The sequence below is a fragment of the Pseudochaenichthys georgianus genome, chromosome 4 (genome assembly GCF_902827115.2).
Source record: "Pseudochaenichthys georgianus chromosome 4, fPseGeo1.2, whole genome shotgun sequence".
NCBI lineage: Eukaryota > Metazoa > Chordata > Actinopteri > Perciformes > Channichthyidae > Pseudochaenichthys > Pseudochaenichthys georgianus.
The window spans coordinates 30,528,966-30,548,670 of NC_047506.1; the positions used below are offsets into that span (position 1 = coordinate 30,528,966).

The following is a 19,705-nucleotide window of genomic DNA, read 5'->3' on the forward strand; positions in this document are numbered from 1 at the left end:
TCACAAGCGATTCAATTCCTGAAATGATCCACTACAAGGATGGTTATCTTAATCTGGAAGATTCAGTGACGGTTGACAAATCTCTATCACCCGTGCCCCACTGACACCAGAGACAACGCGTTCACATAATTCATCCTGCAAAAACATCTATAGTGACCGTCAGCTTTACAGTATGTTAAATCAATATTTGTTGACATTTGCACATATCGATAGTAATCTCTAAATCATCCACATTGGAGATTTGGGTTTTTGAAGGTGATTTATTAAATGTCAAGTGGGTTTCCAGGGATCACTACTGGGCTATAAAGTCTTTTATAGGCATTTATTTATCATGGAACTGTCCAATACCACATTATTCCCCTGTGGTTACTTACACATGGATGCACAATGAAGAGATGTCGGGCAGATGAAATGATCAAATCTCCAACAGAGTTCATGTGAAGCTTCTTTTAGTTGTTTTAAGAAAAGCACATATCTCTCCGATTCAAAAGGAACACCAACGGTTCCCGGAGGTCCGACTGCAAGAGAGGGTCTTCAGTCCATCTCTTGTCTCCCCATGGTTGCCCCCGCTGACCCCAGGCCGCTCTGCTCCAGCTCTGCGATCAACAACATGTGTTTGAAGTCTGCAGGGTGGTGGTTAAAGTCCTCCACCAATCGGAACGTCTCCTGCCTATGCGTGCCGTAGAACAGCTGCACCTGATTGGCCAAGCACTGAGCCTGGTGGACGGTCTGTGGAGGGGAAGGAACAGACAGTTTAACATGTAGCCAATATATTATTTAATAAATATAGTGTCTCTATAATAACGCTTGATTTATATAGCACTTTTCATACATCACAAGTAAACACAACAAATTCCCCTTAGATCAGTGTTAAGAACCTATTCAGATACATGCAGCTTAGCAACAACATATAACAGTTTAACAGGTTAAGAGACACATTGAGGTAAAACAATATAAAACCCTATCAAATAAGTAAACATATGCACAACAAAAATAAAAAGATAGTAATAAAAACTTCAGAATTCGAATAAAGGTTCAACGATACAAATATTAAAAAGGACCAACTTAAAAAGGAAATGTTGCTATTAAATAAACTGTTAAATAAATAATATAAGTTGAAACCCTTTCAGACCTATAAAATATATAGAACAATATAAAAGTAGGTAAATAATAAAGACCATTAAAAGTATTTTACAGTATATAGAGTGGACACCTGGACATTACAGCTGAAGTTTGGAGTGGTTTGTTTGTCTGATTATAAAATAAAAAGGCATGATTGTCAGGAAACTTAGTGGAAGGGTGTAGGAAGAACCTTTTCATTTTGGAGCAGATCCAAATAAAAAAGGGCAGATGCATATATTATGTTTCACTTATGAAAACAGCTTTGGCAGATGTCGGCGCTGTTAAAACTGCCCTTCTAGTTAAACAAGTTATTCTAAAATCATAAGCATAAATATACTACTAAAAGAGCCAGGACAGTATGTGGGCATGACCATGTGACCATACACAGTAATAATGTGCATTATCTGTAAACAGTCATGAAGACCCTGTAAAAGCACCAGTAAGCTGCATTGATAAGGGTGTAGCCTGCAGCAGTGAGTGCATACAGGTAAACCTCAGCAGGTGGAGGACTTACTATGAACTTGGGGTCGATCTCGGCGGTCATGAGGACCACGCCCTTCTCCTCCTTCAGGTTGGGGTAGTGGTAGAGGATCAGCTGACTGGGAGCATGCTCACCCATCGTCTGCACACACAAAGAAAATGTAAGCTTACAGTCTTCAGAGTGAGACGAAGAAGAGAAATCCAACTTTATTTGGAATGGCAAACCATAAAGTAGCTCTGGTGTAATATGGACTTTTCCCAAACTTGTCGTAATCGATAGAGCATTGGACCTAATTTTCCATTGTAATATATGCAACTAAAGTACTTTATAGAACTCAACTAGACCTTGTAAAAATATTTGTACTTAAATAAAATATAAATACTTTCAAGAACTTTTTGTATCAGTTTCTGATTTCTACTGTTTTTCCCATTTGAAATGTATAAAACAGACATGCCTACTTACAAACCCAAATGGACTCAATGTCTGCAGCAGCATGCGAAGAGGATTACCTGGACGTTGATGAGGGAGGTGAAGTGGAGCTCGTGTCCGGACCACTGACCCAAGAAGAACTCGTATCCCTCCCTCTGAGGCAGAGCGTACAGGAACTGAGAGGGAGACCACAGGGAGAGAGGGGAGAGAGAAATAAAAGAGGGAGGAATGTGAAGCACTGCCTCATAAGTGTCAAGTATAGCAGAAGAATGTCATGCTGTTTCTGAATCAGCATCTTTCCATCAGCATGTTCAGTGGAAGCAGCAGTGATCTTACCATAGGGGAAGCATTTGATCTGCTTGAAATCAAATCGTACAACTGCGTCTGCAAGTACAAAAAGACAGAATATTAGGTCATTATATCAAATTGTGTGTAATGTTAAAAGAAAAACATTTAAAGAACAAAGAAAATATCTAATTGATAAAATAAATAAAATAAATTGGTCAAATGTATCTTAAATCATAAAAAACGAATAAATCCAAGGGAAAAATCAATAAGGGGAACACAAGTTAAACTCAAATCAACTAAGTTATTGTTAGAAGAAACCTTCCTTTCAAGCATTGAAACAAATAATTATAAAAGATGTAAACGAATGAAACGTCGGGAGACTCTGAAGCATCAGCATGTCCTCTGTGTTCTACTCACCGGGATCACAGCGCTGATTGTGGTCCTTGGTGGCGTAATAATTCATCCAGAGCTGAGAGAAGAACACAAAAGATCAAACAAAGAACACGCAGTTCAAAGCGTCACAGGAAACAGAGGGACGTTCTGTGGTAAACTGGAGCGAGGCCGACTCACCTCTGAGAACCTCCCCCCCCGTCATGTCCCGATCTTCTCCAGGTCTAGGATGGAGTCCAGCGTCTGCAGAACAACGAGTTCAAATCATCATATATGAATTGTTACTGTTAATTCAAAGACAAAAAATAATCTTACATTATTCCTTTATACCCACAGCATTAACTAATTATTGTCACTGAATATTTTACCAGATCTTCATATTAACTTTGATGGTATGTTGTAAGTAACAACAGTAGGAAGTACAACTATTTTCAAAGAAAATATATTTTAATTCCAGCATGTTCCCCACCTTGTACTTTGTGAAACCTCCTGACTCTCCCTCGCCAGCAGAAATCTTGTCCCTTTTCTCCAACTGCAACAGACAGAACATAAATTAAACCAAACACACACATTCTATAATTCCTCTCCCTTATGTAAGAGGGTGCACAGGAGTTACGTTTTGTCCAATTTATGAAGACATTTCAACGCACGCCATTACAAATTAACCAGATTATGCAGAGAAAAATAATGTGTTTATATTTCTGAATTCAATTGTAATGCTATTTCAAAACTTCCAGTATATTTTCATGCGGTTTATACCTCCTGCTCCATGAGCTTGATGAACTCTGTCTGCTTTGAGTGTCCCAGCACTTCCTTCTTGGCATCATGACGTGTCTCCACTCTGGCTTTGTACTCCTGAGGTTTGGTGCTGAAAACAAGACCGACATTAAATCAGTAAAAATAAAAAGTTTCAAAAGGAATACATTTACTTTATGAAACGCAGAAATAATGTACAGCTTTGTCAACCGACTCCACAGTCCCATTACATACCTCATCTAACTCAGAGGTTCCAGCTCAATAAGGATTAATAGTTTGGCCTGTTTTGATTTATTAATTACAAGTTGTGTTTGCTGTTGATGTTTCATTTTTAGTAAAAATGTGAAATGCCCAAATGTTATTGTTACATATTAAGGGTGGGGGCGAGAGGATAGTTGCGTAAATTAAAGACAGGCATTTTGCCAAAGATCACTGCAATGTTTACGTTCATGAATGCAGATTTCCAACGTGTTATTTGTGCACTAAGCTGTGTGATAAAGCAAGACACACAGTAACAATGTCAACTGCCTTGTAGCCCTGTTTTACAAAGAACTAAAACTGAGGTATATTTTGTGAAGTGGAGTGAACTGTTCTCCATTCTCAAATGAGAGGGATCAGTAATGTGAGCAACAGGTGTGGAACACATTAAGAAGAGGGGAGGAACGGTATACTTCAGAAAGGATCAAACTGAAGTCATATCAAATTCTAGAACAATATATATCAGATCAAATATGTTAAGCTTTAGCGTTCAAACTCATGATTATGTTAATCCATGTGTCTGTGATCAATTAGGCTTTCCAAAAACAGACAAAGATGCCCATTACAAGTTCATAGGTTTTAACCTCAAATGACTGGAAATATTAACATTTTAAATTAGAAAGAAAAGCCAATCTTCAGGTTCTCATAGAGCTCAGTCATGATGATTTAAAGACATTTGTATTCTGGAATAAACGTAGTTCCGGAGGTGTCTGTAATGTTGTCTCATGCTCAGTTTCAATGTCTCATATTTGCCTTATAAAGTCGTTGGTTTGTTGTCAAGTCAATTCTAGTAAATAACAGTTTTTCTTTCAGAAATGCACATTTGTCACAGTCTGTAATATGCTGGTTTTAATGAAGATCTGATATTTTTGTTCATTCCTGCAGAGCAACAACCAACAACAAGGTGAAGGAGACGGTGGCTCTGGAGCTCAGCTTCGTCAACTCCAACCTGCAGCTGCTGAAAGAGGAGCTGGAGGAGCTCAACAGCAACATGGAGGTCTACCAGACAGACAGGTACACACATGCACACACATGCACACAACAAACAATGGCCTATTATAAACCATGACCCTTTTCTTATGAGTTGCCCAATGAATTCCAGGTCAGTCTCATTAGTCTAATGAGAAATATATTTGGAGAAAACAAGCATCCATTACAGTACATGTTCGTATTCACAGGGTGCGCTGTGTGTCACTGCTTTATGTGTTTGTGAGGAGGACCAAGGCTGTTGTAGGCTGGGGGATTATATTTGGGAGACGAACCATGTCTGGTTCTATATTTCTCAGAGGACAGTTTGCGGGTTAAGGTTTAGGTTTTTAGGTTCTGTCAGGAATACTCATCTCTGCAAGGATGACAGGAAGCCAAGGGCCTGTTAGGACATTTGTAGTTTGTTTTTCAAAAGGGGGATTTTGTAGTCTATGAATTTTAATGCACTGCGTTAAAAGAAGTAACATTTTGAATAAATCTAATTTCATTGTGAATTAAAAATGGTTGGTACGTCCACCACCGTGTGTGTGTGTTTTTCCCCCTGCAGCTGGGGTTCATGGAAAGGATAAATCCCCTGATTAGAGCGTCATTAAAGGCCCCATGGAGTGCGTACGTGTTTCAGTTCTTTGTGAATGGGAGGCTGAGGGGGGGGGGCTCAGGGCAGCAAGGGTTAATACTTGGCTTTAGCCGGTGGGGCTTGAAGACTAGCAGGTGGCATTGTTGACTTGACTGTGCTATCCTGCTCCATGTTTACATGATGGTGTTCACGTGTTTGTGTTTACTAGTAGTGTAACTTGGGAAAGATTACACACACAAATGATGCTATTATGTCTGTTCACAGTGAGGCTGTCAACGTTCCCATGATCCCACTCGGTTTGAAAGAAACCAAAGAGGTGGATTTCACAGTTTGTATCCAGGTGAACATGACATTATACATCCTTTTGGTTTAATCTCAAGTATCAAAACTAATGGGCTTTTTTTCATGTTAAATATTTGAGGCACCAAAAGCTCAGTCAAGTCCACTGCAATCATTTTAATATTAGAGTTCCCTCAGCTGTTGAACTCATTTGTCCTCAAATGACCGTGTGTCTCCCCTAACAGGACTTCATCTGTGAGCACTACGGAGAGGACAGCTCCCTCTACGCCAAGGAGATCAAAGAGCTAATGGATCTCAGACAGGTTAATAAATGAAGAGAAATATAAAGTGTGTTTTTCATTAAATGATGTTGTACCATTGCATTTGAAAGGAATGGAATGTACTTATTGCAAACGTGCAGTCTCTTTAATAGTATGACATTTTGAGCTATGTGTATATCTGATGTTGTTTGTGCCAGGCCATGCGAACACCCAGTCGTAACCAGGCCGGTCTGGAGCTGCTGATGGAGGTACTACAACCAGCTGTACTACCTGGACCAGCGCTTCTTCCCTCTGCACAGGACCCTGGGCGCACACTTCCACTGGTAGGACATGAGCACTTCCTCATGTGAAATCCTGGAGGTCATTGAAATCCTTAAAAAAGAGAGACAAAAACACATTTAAAACAATTCGGAATCGTAGTCATCTGTGTGTAAGCAGACAACTTAATATGTGGCTAATTAGCTGAATAAAAGACAAATGTTGGCCATAAAAAATCATAGTAAAGCTCTAAGTATTATATGCCATAAAATGTCTTACATTTTCATAAATAGTCATAAAAATATCATAACTCTTTTTGTCAGTCATTGTATTGTTTGCCATAAGATAAGCTATAGAACAAGCTGGTTGGCTGATGGCTATCTATCTAACAAGCTGTCTAGCAAACAGTAGCGAAACGCTAGCTGTTGTTTTTCAAGCTAGATAACATACCTATCTAAGTAGTTAGCTAGCATATGTTAGATACCCCTGTCACTACCCGATCCGTCCCCCTGCCCGATCGGTACTGCGCATGTGCGAGATGGTCCGGAAGTCCGGACGACAACTCAAGATGGACACTTGACACAGTGGCTTTTAGCAAAGCTCAAAAAGGAAACTCGAGAGAGATGAGTTATTGTTATTACAACATGACTTCACTATTATTTAACAACTCTTTTTATTGGGTTATTTTATTTGGGGTTAAGTACATTGTCAGAATAAGTGAGAAATGGATTTAACTTCTGTTAGACAGCTATCATACTGAATACATATTTACTGTGAATGTGTACAAACATGTATGGCATATGGCTGTCTAACAGAAGTTAAATTCATTTCTCACTTATTCTGACAATGTACTTAACCCAAAATAAAAGACCCAATAAAAAGAGTTGTTAAATAATAGTGAAGTCACGTTGTATTAACAATAACTCATCTCTCTCGGTTTTTTTCTTTTTGAGCTTTGCTAAAAGCCACTGTGTCAAGTGTCCATCTTGGTTGCCGTCCGGAGTTGTCCAATATGGCGGACCATCTCGCACATGCGCAGTACCGATCGGGCAGGGGGACGGATCGGGTAGTGACAACCCCCCTTACAAGCTAGCTAGCGTTGGCTATCTGGCTAGCTATCGCTAAATTGGTAGTGCTAGTAGAATGATTATTTAATACCCTATAGTTAAACTTGTTTTTTAAGCCAAACGGCCTAGAATATTATTAATAATAATAAAGCATTTTGTAGAAAAAAATCAAACTTAATTGAATAAACTTAGAGCATATAATGCAATAAAAATCTCATGTTTGGTAATGTATAGTATGTTAATTTTTTCCCCTTCTTCTCCATCTCTTAGGTACGACTCCCTGACAGGCGTCCCGTCATGTCAGCGTACGCTGGCGTTTGAAAAAGGAAGTGTGCTGTTCAACCTCGGGGCCCTGTTCACACAGATCGGGGCCCGGCAGGACCGCTCGGCCACAGTCGGCATCGACCGAGCTGTAGACGCCTTTCAGAGAGCTGCAGGTGGGGACGTTGGAGCACTAATTGTTTTCCACATAATTTTTTTCAGAAATAGGAGTAATCCCCACTGTGTGCCATGTGAACGTATAGTGTGCTAAAAAAGGTTATAGTTTAGTATGCCATACGTGTCATGGTCATGAATAAAGTCATAGTGCAGTCAGTGTACTTAGGAAGTCTTTGGTATTTTTGCCTGATAAATATATTCTGCATCTGTGTCCTTTTTCTCAGGAGCTTTTAATTACCTTAAAGAGAATTTCTCCAACGCTCCCAGTCTGGACATGAGCTGTCCGTCGCTGTGCATGCTGGTCCGTCTGATGGTTGCCCAGGTGCAGGAGTGTGTGTTTGAGCGTGTCACACTCACCACTGAGGACACACACTTCACTTCACAACTCCACCTGGCTCAAGAGGCAGCCGCGGGTGAGTACACACGACTCTGGTTGTGTTGTAACTGTCACCATCCTGTGATCCTCACACTGTGTGCACGTGTCCTGCAGGTGTCAGACGTCTACCTGTTGGTGCTGCAGACCATGGCGCAGCCCCTGATGAAGGACTACGTGGCCGTTCTCTTGGGCGTCCATGGTTCAGGTCAAATCTGAACACTTCCGTGCCGTCTCACACTACTACGCTGCTGTGGCACTCTGTGATCACACATGTAAGTCATACCAAAGCACAGATATGTTTGCCTCTACTGTGAGTGTGTGGGAGAGAAGATCTTTGGGATCATAGGGTTACAACACTACAGGAAAGCTTTTAATAAATAGTCAATGTGTCAACCTCTGCAATGTGAATGAGACAAAGTATGTTTTAGGATTCAGCCCTCAAGTTATCCTTACCAAAAACGTTCTTACTGTATCTACTCACGTTACCTTGAAATGACTTGTTCTTCAGTGTCCGCTGAGGAGGAAGAGGGTGATGAGGAAGCTGAGAAGGCTTTCCTCCAGTTCTACGTCAACGTTCCTGCGGGGCCACCACTCAGCCAGGTTCTACGAGACCCTGAAAAAAGAAGAAAGCTTGGTGAGTTCATGGAATAGGTTTATATTTACACCAGACATACGGACATGCCAAATGTGATTGGGACAGGCAGGGAAATATTACTGCTCATATTACGTGTGTAAAGTCCAAATATTTGGGCTCATTTTATTTTGGTGCTTTGGCAATGTTGTTTGTTTAAACTGACAGCCAATCAGACCCTTTTGACTAGATTTCCAATCTAGGTAGTATTCACACATTTTAAAGGGGACAGATGATGCCGGTTTTAAGGTTCATATTTGTGTTTTGGGTTTTCTACTATGACTCAAATATGTTGCTCTAACACTCAAAAGACATTATTCTTCTCATGCTGTCGGTCTCTCTATACCTATATTCGGCCTCCGTCCAAAACACTTAGCACTGGTGTTTTAAGCTCATAAGTTGAAAACCCCAGTCTGCTCTGTTTGGCTTATGAGATACTCAGATGGGATGGGTTGTATATTCTAAGGAAATTGCATTTTACATGGAAAGGGAGAGCAATGTTATATTATATATTATAATTGGGTGGTCTTATTTCACATTTTACGGTTGGTAGGCATTTAAGAAACACACATTAAAGTCCCGAACACTGAACATGTTGATCACGATATGTCCCCTTTAACATAATGCGTGGTTCTATGCATGCAGGTAAAGCTCACCTGCGGCGGGCGGTGATCCGACACGAGGAGGCCATGCGTGTCCACAGTCTGTGCAAGATCCTGAGAAAGATGGACATCCTGCAGGACGTGCTGTCCCTCACACACAAACGCTCGCTGGACAAGTACTCGGAGCTGGACAGAGAGGACGACTTCGATGAAACCGCAGAGGCTCCAGAGATACAGTGTAGTATCTGAGATGAAATCACAGTATTATAAAACCACAGTGTGATTTCATTACCAGGAAGTGATTGGAGGCTTCTTCTTTTGACAGCTCAAACCAATCAGAACCAGAAATCACTTCCCGACCAACTTCTCTACGGTCCAAGTTACTGATATCTTCCAAAGACTCGTAAGACATAATCATTAGGAAAAATATGGATTTTAAGAGCTTTTAAAAATCTGCATCACCTGCTTTCCTGTTAACTCTCTCCCGTTCTGCAGGGGCCCTGTCGTGTTTTTGTGCGCGGGGCTCGCTGGGGTCCGGTGCGTGTGATCTGCCTGCAGAAGGGGGAGGGGGGGCTGGGTCTCACGCTCAGAGGAGGACTCCCCCGTGCTGGTGGCTGGAGTGGTGCCTGGAGGCTGTGCAGCGGTAAGACAACTTCACTCACCACAGCTCATGTATTCCATATCCTTTAAACTACGAGAAGATAGAAACAGTTACCAAAGATACTACAGGAAACTAAAGAAAATGCCTCCTTTCAACCATTTTCTTTCTTTCTTTCTTTCTTAATCCATGATACGCAGCCCAGTTTATGCTCAATTCTCTTCTTTTTCTTTTGCTGGAGAAATGTCTGAGCCTTGCTGCGTTCTCTGCTAAATGCAGTAAACAATATCCTGTGCCAGCAGGAACTCAATCTCTGTTCTGCAGACATGAAATCCAGCTGGAAATCTGTTGAACTGAATTCAATTAAATCTGCTCCTAGCTATTTTCGTTTTCTTTCAAAATCTAAAAAAGATGAAGACTATAAAACCAGCCTCATTACAATTCCAGTAATACATGGGGTGGAGGGCAGTTTGGTTTTTTGGCATCATTTGGGCAAACAGCTCAAATTGACCTTAGAGCATATTGTACTGTTGAAAGGCTTAAGGAAATGTTCCCCAACAGGTCATTTAAGAGAGAGGGCGTTCCTATTGGCTGTTCTACAAATGTTAAGGACTTTCATTCTTCTCCTAACGTTTGTGTGGCACAGGAGGCGGGACTAAGGGAAGGAGACTACATCGTAGCCGTGGACGGAGAGGACTGTAAATGGGCCAAACATGGGGAGGTGGTCCACATGCTGAAGAGCTGCAGCGAGCGAGGAGTGGAACTCAGTGTGGTCACGCTACACTCACACGACACACAGGTAAGAACGTGACGTGTGTGTGTGTTTTGGTGGAGCTGTACCAAATATCTTCTTTTGAGACCGTGTTCACGTTATGTCATCACCCTAAAAAAACTCCCTGTTTGCAGTTGGAGAGGAGGGCCATCGCGCTGTCCCACGGCAGCGACAAGGAAAACGCTCGGCAGCGAGTGCTGGGCGGAGCCAAGGGCCAGAGCTCCGCCTCCTTGTTGAACTGGAACAGGAAGAAGAAGCGGGAAGGAGGCGGGACCACTAAGAGACTAGGAAGCACTTTCAGTTTGTCGTTCGGAAGCATACGAGACCCCGAAGCCATGTACTGAGACACGACTGCAGAGGAAGCACTCAGGGAGTCACAGCACGAGGGATGAAAAAAAAAAGCACACGGTTAGTCCGGTGAAATTGTCCATGGCTTCTTTTTTTTCTAACACAGTCCAGGAGAGTGTTTGAACAATCCTGCCCACGGGGGGAATACTATACTCATGTGTGCAGTGCTGTGTACCGCCTTGGAGTTTAAGGCAGCAGGAAACACAAGGAACATTCTAGATGCAGGCTGATCATTTGGAGACAGGACTCTGTTTAAAGACTGCCATGATGCTTCTGATCGGCTCTGTCAAGGAAAGTGCAGAGATTTGATTGGCAGAATCTGTGATGCACATGTGATTTTTGAAGCACATTCATCATCCGTTTATTTTCCTTCGAGACAGGAAGCCACGTAAAAACAAAGAATATTTTTGAATATTAACTTCATTTAATAACATTCGCTGTATTGGCACATCTTGGATGCAAAATCTTGTGAAAATCAAGAACATTTAGACTGAAAGCTTCTTGACTTACCTTTACAATAATGTAACTGAATCAAAATTGAGAGGGAGAAGAAAGTATTATTTTCTTGAGTCTTGTATTACCCTGAAGTTACAGAACGCTGTAGCAACGCCCTGTGTAACCACTGAAGCACTCTGTTCACCCACTGTTATATCGCATGGTACTTTACTTTAAAAGTATGAAAGAGTCGTGGGTGTTCTTGGAGGAATGTTTTTTGTTTAGTTGGTCGTTTTTAGATGATTGAAAGCGCTTCAGATCTAGTGTTTTGTAATTTTAGGATTTGTAAATGCACTGAAGATTGAATCTGTTGTTAATAATGTAGACCTGACTATTGAACGCTCACAAAGAGCTTGTGTGGATTGGAAATGAAATGATTTTGAGGCTGCAGGAAAGCATGAGGAGTCCACAGTGTGAGTTTTGTATTAAATCTGTTGTGCCCTTAATGTTTTATGCCACTGTAATCTGTTACAGTGCGCCAATATGAGGAACAATACACGAGGAGGATTCTAGTGGAAAATAATGTTATTGTTTGTACTTCATTGAGATGATTAGAAACGTGAGAATTGTAGCACATAACTGTCCGGTCCGTCTTGAAAACAAGGCTGGTTTTTTTCTAATGGCCTATGTGTTTTTGTATAATGTGTGTGCCATGATGGTCCGTAGTGATGAGAACAGAAAGCCACAGGGAGCAAACACACGCGTTGTTTTCACAATTCTTCTGGGATTTGTTATGTGTTCTGTTTTCATGAGAATGAAAGGAAGCAAATAGGATCTTTTTTATTTCATCACGATGAAATTCATTTCTGATTTCAAGAAAAAAAAAAAGATGACAAAGTAAAGAGAAAAGCTGGTACGATGTTTTCTCTTCAGCTTTCTGTGCGAGTAAATGTTTGTCCAGATTTTGTGAAGATATTTTGATTTGCGTTTATAACTGAATATCTGGCCATCCCTTAATAACTGCATTTGGGGATTTGCACAGTATTTCTTTCATGTGGAAAACAATAAAAGTGAATGATGAACAACTATTGGCTGCATCCGAGTTAATGAGCTCACTCCACCCTCTTGTGGTGATACAAAATTAACAAAGGATATCATGACTTAAATCTACATATTTTAGATACATTATAATGGTTGGATTATTACATATGGGCCAAATTCATCTCAATTAAGACCAAAAATGGGATTGATATTGCATGTGTTTCACTCTTGAATAGCTCAGATAGAACCCTAAAAAGTTTTTGATTTCACAGCAATACTAGTACTCATGTTGTGGAAAATCACCCGACCTTTCCTTAGTGTTATATAACAGTACCTGTTTATTCACTACTGCTGGAGCCTCTCCACGTTACTGGCCTCAGTCCAGCTCTAGGGCATGAGCCAGGGTATTTATACGTAGCATAACACCTGTCCTTTCTTTAGGCAGCATTACCTATGCTAATAATAAACATAATATAACCAAGTCGGATTAATGGCTCACCTAGGGAAGAGCAGATTAGCATTTTAGGATTGTTTTAAAAACATAGGTTGTTGCTGCTTGAAGCCCATTGTGTATTAAAGCACATACAATTAAATCCTTTTTTTTTTTACAAAAGTACTTTTTAGTGTTGGATTCCTTACAGTGGAAGTGAGCTGACATTTACATTTTGAACATATACAGTATAGAACACTTTTGTACCGCCTTCATTCAGTCAACATTACATGGGGCAGTTATCACATTGATTCAATGTCTGTCCACTAGAGGGCATTGAAACATCAATGGAAGCGGACAAACGCTCAGGCCCTACAGGTCAGCTTACCCAGAACAACAATTAAAACAAACATTGTGTTCAGTGTTAATTCCAATGTAATGCACTTTCTTGGTAGTTATTAGGCGTATCGGAATACATTCTTACCTCTGAGCGGAGCTTATGGGCGGTGTTGTTGGTTTTCCTTTCTTGTGGAGATGCAGGAGATTTGCTGCAGCCCGAACATCCTCACTATAGCACATCCAGGCCTGGGACTAACATGAGGCACTACAGCTGGCTGAATCACACTCTACTCTTATGTGGAGGATTGAAGAGAAACAACTTTTACAACCAACAGTAATTGCATCGATTACACACTCGGGTTTAGATCTGCCACACAGAGACATGGCAGGTTGTACGAGTTGTATTCCCTGATCACAGCGATTCAATTCCTGAAATGATCCACTACAAGGATGGTTATCTTAATCTGGAAGATTCAGTGACGGTTGACAAATCTCTATCACCCGTGCCCCACTGACACCAGAGACAACGCGTTCACATAATTCATCCTGCAAAAACATCTATAGTGACCGTCAGCTTTACAGTATGTTAAATCAAATATTTGTTGACATTTGCACATATCGATAGTAATCTCTAAAATCATCACATTGGAGATTTGGGTTTTTGAAGGTGATTTATTAAATGTCAAGTGGGTTTCCAGGGATCACTACTGGGCTATAAAGTCTTTTATAGGCATTTATTTATCATGGAACTGTCCAATACCACATTATTCCCCTGTGGTTACTTACACATGGATGCACAATGAAGAGATGTCGGGCAGATGAAATGATCAAATCTCCAACAGAGTTCATGTGAAGCTTCTTTTAGTTGTTTTAAGAAAAAGCACATATCTCTCCGATTCAAAAGGAACACCAACGGTTCCCGGAGGTCCGACTGCAAGAGAGGGTCTTCAGTCCATCTCTTGTCTCCCCATGGTTGCCCCCGCTGACCCCAGGCCGCTCTGCTCCAGCTCTGCGATCAACAACATGTGTTTGAAGTCTGCAGGGTGGTGGTTAAAGTCCTCCACCAATCGGAACGTCTCCTGCCTATGCGTGCCGTAGAACAGCTGCACCTGATTGGCCAAGCACTGAGCCTGGTGGACGGTCTGTGGAGGGGAAGGAACAGACAGTTTAACATGTAGCCAATATATTATTTAATAAATATAGTGTCTCTATAATAACGCTTGATTTATATAGCACTTTTCATACATCACAAGTAAACAACAACAAATTCCCCTTAGATCAGTGTTAAGACCTATTCAGATACATGCAGCTTAGCAACAACATATAACAGTTTAACAGGTTAAGAGACACATTGAGGTAAAACAATATAAAACCCTATCAAATAAAGTAAACATATGCACAACAAAAATAAAAAGATAGTAATAAAAACTTCAGAATTCGAATAAAGGTTCAACGATACAAATATTAAAAAGGACCAACTTAAAAGGAAATGTTGCTATTAAATAAACTGTTAAATAAATAATATAAGTTGAAACCCTTTCAGACCTATAAAATATATAGAACAATATAAAAGTAGGTAAATAATAAAGACCATTTAAAAGTATTTTACAGTATATAGAGTGGACACCTGGACATTACAGCTGAAGTTTGGAGTGGTTTGTTTGTCTGATTATAAAATAAAAAGGCATGATTGTCAGGAAACTTAGTGGAAGGGTGTAGGAAGAACCTTTTTCATTTTGGAGCAGATCCAAATAAAAAAAGGGCAGATGCATATATTATGTTTCACTTATGAAAACAGCTTTGGCAGATGTCGGCGCTGTTAAACTGCCCTTCTAGTTAAACAAGTTATTCTAAAATCATAAGCATAAATATACTACTAAAAGAGCCAGGACAGTATGTGGGCATGACCATGTGACCATACACAGTATAATGTGCATTATCTGTAAACAGTCATGAAGACCCTGTAAAAGCACCAGTAAGCTGCATTGATAAGGGTGTAGCCTGCAGCAGTGAGTGCATACAGGTAAACCTCAGCAGGTGGAGGACTTACTATGAACTTGGGGTCGATCTCGGCGGTCATGAGGACCACGCCCTTCTCCTCCTTCAGGTTGGGGTAGTGGTAGAGGATCAGCTGACTGGGAGCATGCTCACCCATCGTCTGCACACACAAAGAAAATGTAAGCTTACAGTCTTCAGAGTGAGACGAAGAAGAGAAATCCAACTTTATTTGGAATGGCAAACCATAAAGTAGCTCTGGTGTAATATGGACTTTTCCCAAACTTGTCGTAATCGATAGAGCATTGGACCTAATTTTCCATTGTAATATATGCAACTAAAGTACTTTATAGAACTCAACTAGACCTTGTAAAAATATTTGTACTTAAATAAAATATAAATACTTTCAAGAACTTTTTGTATCAGTTTCTGATTTCTACTGTTTTTCCCATTTGAAATGTATAAACAGACATGCCTACTTACAAACCCAAATGGACTCAATGTCTGCAGCAGCATGCGAAGAGGATTACCTGGACGTTGATGAGGGAGGTGAAGTGGAGCTCGTGTCCGGACCACTGACCCAAGAAGAACTCGTATCCCTCCCTCTGAGGCAGAGCGTACAGGAACTGAGAGGGAGACCACAGGGAGAGAGGGGAGAGAGAAATAAAAGAGGAGGAATGTGAAGCACTGCCTCATAAGTGTCAAGTATAGCAGAAGAATGTCATGCTGTTTCTGAATCAGCATCTTTCCATCAGCATGTTCAGTGGAAGCAGCAGTGATCTTACCATAGGGGAAGCATTTGATCTGCTTGAAATCAAATCGTACAACTGCGTCTGCAAGTACAAAAAGACAGAATATTAGGTCATTATATCAAATTGTGTGTAATGTTAAAAGAAAAACATTTAAAGAACGAAAGAAAATATCTAATTGATAAAATAAATAAAATAAATTGGTCAAATGTATCTTAAATCATAAAAAACGAATAAATCCAAGGGAAAAATCAATAAGGGGAACACAAGTTAAACTCAAATCAACTAAGTTATTGTTAGAAGAAACCTTCCTTTCAAGCATTGAAACAAATAATTATAAAAGATGTAAACGAATGAAACGTCGGGAGACTCTGAAGCATCAGCATGTCCTCTGTGTTCTACTCACCGGGATCACAGCGCTGATTGTGTCCTTGGTGGCGTAATAATTCATCCAGAGCTGAGAGAAGAACACAAAAGATCAAACAAAGAACACGCAGTTCAAAGCGTCACAGGAAACAGAGGGACGTTCTGTGGTAAACTGGAGCGAGGCCGACTCACCTCTGAGACCTCCCCCCCCGTCATGTCCCGGATCTTCTCCAGGTCTAGGATGGAGTCCAGCGTCTGCAGAACAACGAGTTCAAATCATCATATATGAATTGTTACTGTTAATTCAAAGACAAAAAATAATCTTACATTATTCCTTTATACCCACAGCATTAACTAATTATTGTCACTGAATATTTTACCAGATCTTCATATTAACTTTGATGGTATGTTGTAAGTAACAACAGTAGGAAGTACAACTATTTTCAAAGAAAATATATTTTAATTCCAGCATGTTCCCCACCTTGTACTTTGTGAAACCTCCTGACTCTCCCTCGCCAGCAGAAATCTTGTCCCTTTTCTCCAACTGCAACAGACAGAACATAAATTAAACCAAACACACACATTCTATAATTCCTCTCCCTTATGTAAGAGGGTGCACAGGAGTTACGTTTTGTCCAATTTATGAAGACATTTCAACGCACGCCATTACAAATTAACCAGATTATGCAGAGAAAAATAATGTGTTTATATTTCTGAATTCAATTGTAATGCTATTTCAAAACTTCCAGTATATTTTCATGCGGTTTATACCTCCTGCTCCATGAGCTTGATGAACTCTGTCTGCTTTGAGTGTCCCAGCACTTCCTTCTTGGCATCATGACGTGTCTCCACTCTGGCTTTGTACTCCTGAGGTTTGGTGCTGAAAACAAGACCGACATTAAATCAGTAAAAATAAAAAGTTTCAAAAGGAATACATTTACTTTATGAAACGCAGAAATAATGTACAGCTTTGTCAACCGACTCCACAGTCCCATTACATACCTCATCTAACTCAGAGGTTCCAGCTCAATAAGGATTAATAGTTTGGCCTGTTTTGATTTATTAATTACAAGTTGTGTTTGCTGTTGATGTTTTCATTTTTAGTAAAAATGTGAAATGCCCAAATGTTATTGTTACATATTAATGCAGTGGTGACTGACTTTGTTTTTAAAATGGAAGTTATTGGCTGTTTAAATCCATTGACATTTATTTTTTAAAACCATGGTACTGTAATTCTAGTCAAAAGGGACAAACCACAAAGGTAGAAAAATCGAATGTGATCACTTGATTTTTGTTTGATAATAAATACATCACCTTCAAAAACCTAATACATTTTTTATTTGTATTACATTTACTACAAGTTACACATCCATCCTCCAATACTCCTATTCATATAAACAGCCTAGTAAGATGTTCGGCATACAATTGACGTTCCAAGAAAGGTTTGTTTATTTCAATTCCTTATATTTTACCCTAGATTGCTAACCAGCCCATTTGTCCTCTCAACATCACCATAGACTTCTGGTCAAACACAAACACACTGCCCCGAATACATAATTAGTCAATCATACTTTCTATTAAGTCTTTAAAATTGGTTTATATTGCATTTAAACTCGTAGAGTTTCCAACAACTTGCGGTGACATGGTGCTCTGCTGCCGCTAGCCGCTGACCTGCGAAGCTTCTGGATCTTGTCCTGGTACTTGTCGAAGAACGGGTTCTCCTCCAGCTGCGGCTCCTTCCGGACCGAGAAGACCCGGTACTGCAGCGGGACCAGCCCGGGGATCAGCGGCCTGATGCCGGGGACCCTGACCGCTAGAATCCCCCGGTACAAACATGTCATTTGTACCAAGGCCGCCGCCATCTTTACATCTCTCTCTTGCAACATCTAAAGTATTCCGGCGGGGAGCTGCTTTCAAACATTGGTTCCGCTCAGCGATTTATGTTTACGTTGTGTTGATAGCATACTGTCCTGTCACGCCACGTTTTAATGATTTATTTATTTTTTGGGAAAAAAACATTGTACAATCAAATTAAGAGCACTGCTTGGATAAGATAGGATGCCTAATGTATGTGTTAAATATATTCGACACACTGTATTGTATATTACAGTAGCCTACCATGTTAGAAATCAGTGAGCTCTTTAGAACAACCTATTATTTCACAAAGGCAGACTGCATGGCTAGGTGCTTGATTTTATACACCTGTGGCAATGGGACTGAATGAAACTGAATTCAATGATTCAGAGGGGTGTCCCAATACTTTTGTCTATATGGTGTATTATAGCATTTGTTCATATATCACAATGGAGCATAAAGAAACCCGGAAAAAGCAAGTCTGAAAACTAAAATTCTCTATTACTCAAAATATTACCTTTAATTGCATATAGGCTACCAAAGAAAGAAAAACAGCTTTAATCACAGTATATGGTATTCAACCTGCTCTCCTCAAGTTAAAAAACACGAGGAGTCGCTGCCGACTCTGGCGAACAGTTGAGATAGACCAGGGTAGGGTCTGCAGGATCCATTTCAAAGGCTGGGGTTGTCCCATATCCAGTTTGTGCTGTCTCATTCAGTGGCCTCTTGGTATCCAGGGTGATGCGCTCCATGATGGCTACTCTGACAGTGCCTATGGAGGCTTTTGGTGTCTTGAGGTGCCTGGCTTTGGATGCGAGCTAGTACAGGTGCTGCAGTTAGAGAGCAACATTCTGTTCCAGAAGCTTTGGGTGTGTAGCCGAGCCACTGCACTCCTGTCCAAAATGTCAACCTATTTGCCCAGGTATTTGTTTCATGATATTCTTTCACACACACATACGGGTATTGGGCCGAGTGCGACACCGTACTTCCGGTATCCGCCATTTCACGCGAGGTGCAAGCAGAATATCATAGTCTATTGCCTTAATCAATATCTAGTCAACTCTAAAATACCACATATATGCAATGGCATGATAATATTATTGTGACAAGTGGGGTATTCACCTGGTGTCTCCAGAAATTAGACGTAGATGCAGCCAAAATCGACGAAGGCCACTTTCAAGGTTCGTTTTTCCATACATCTGCAGGCAGTCTGTAAGGGCAATCCGACAACCCACACAGCTCTAGTTTACGCTGGTAACGACCTAGAGCACACCCCTCAAGTCCAGAGATGTAATCCGAAGACATGCAGCGATTTCTTCGGTCGTTAATTCAGAAAAAAAATCTAGTGTGCTCTGCCTGGCTACTTTAGCTAGCTGTTTATATTAGCACCTCCAGGATATTAGCACCTCCAGGAAAATGGCGTATTTATATATATATATATATATATGGCGCGCGTTGCATTGTGGGTAGCTCGTGACGTCACTGTGAAAGAATCTGGGTGGTAGACGTGAGGCAGCACAACTTGTGAATTAAACTGTGTGCTGTCTAAGCAGTAGAA

At 40.6% G+C, this 19,705-nt stretch overlaps 2 protein-coding genes and 1 pseudogene across 2 annotated transcripts; 1 reads left to right on the top strand and 2 right to left on the bottom strand.

Moving 5' to 3' along the window:
* Window positions 1-246: 246 nt before the first annotated feature.
* On the bottom strand, window positions 247-3,705 carry LOC117445010 (ATP synthase mitochondrial F1 complex assembly factor 1-like; annotated as a pseudogene).
* A 365-nt stretch (window positions 3,706-4,070) lies between these two features.
* LOC117445011 (rhophilin-1-like) lies at window positions 4,071-12,459 on the top strand. Its single transcript, XM_071203030.1, is given in 17 exon segments — window positions 4,071-4,099; window positions 4,610-4,738; window positions 5,553-5,628; window positions 5,813-5,890; window positions 6,046-6,096; window positions 6,098-6,171; window positions 7,444-7,610; window positions 7,836-8,020; window positions 8,102-8,164; window positions 8,166-8,259; window positions 8,496-8,621; window positions 9,264-9,456; window positions 9,560-9,623; window positions 9,716-9,814; window positions 9,816-9,863; window positions 10,465-10,617; window positions 10,725-12,459. Coding segments are annotated over 17 exon segments (1,839 nt in total). The 3' UTR covers window positions 10,935-12,459.
* Window positions 12,460-13,841: 1,382 nt separating this feature from the next.
* On the bottom strand, window positions 13,842-18,186 carry atpaf1 (ATP synthase mitochondrial F1 complex assembly factor 1). Its single transcript, XM_034081139.2, has 9 exons — window positions 17,965-18,186; window positions 17,065-17,173; window positions 16,775-16,837; window positions 16,486-16,548; window positions 16,334-16,384; window positions 15,964-16,011; window positions 15,709-15,804; window positions 15,234-15,341; window positions 13,842-14,325 (listed from the first exon to the last, which is right to left on the bottom strand). Exons 1-9 carry the CDS (start codon window positions 18,177-18,179, stop codon window positions 14,131-14,133), a joined length of 948 nt encoding a protein of 315 aa, XP_033937030.1. The 5' UTR covers window positions 18,180-18,186; the 3' UTR covers window positions 13,842-14,130.
* Window positions 18,187-19,705: the final 1,519 nt, after the last annotated feature.

Excerpts from the sequence above, each read along its gene's own strand:
- atpaf1 (XM_034081139.2), bottom strand. The coding sequence starts at position 18,179 with ATGTTGCAAGAGAGAGATGTAAAGATGGCGGCGGCCTTGGTACAAATG. Across the intron at positions 17,174-17,964 it reads AAGATCCAGAAGCTTCGCAG|CACCAAACCTCAGGAGTACA; the intron begins GTCAGCGGCTAG and ends TCTTGTTTTCAG. Across the intron at positions 16,549-16,774 it reads GAGGTTTCACAAAGTACAAG|ACGCTGGACTCCATCCTAGA; the intron begins GTGGGGAACATG and ends GTTGTTCTGCAG.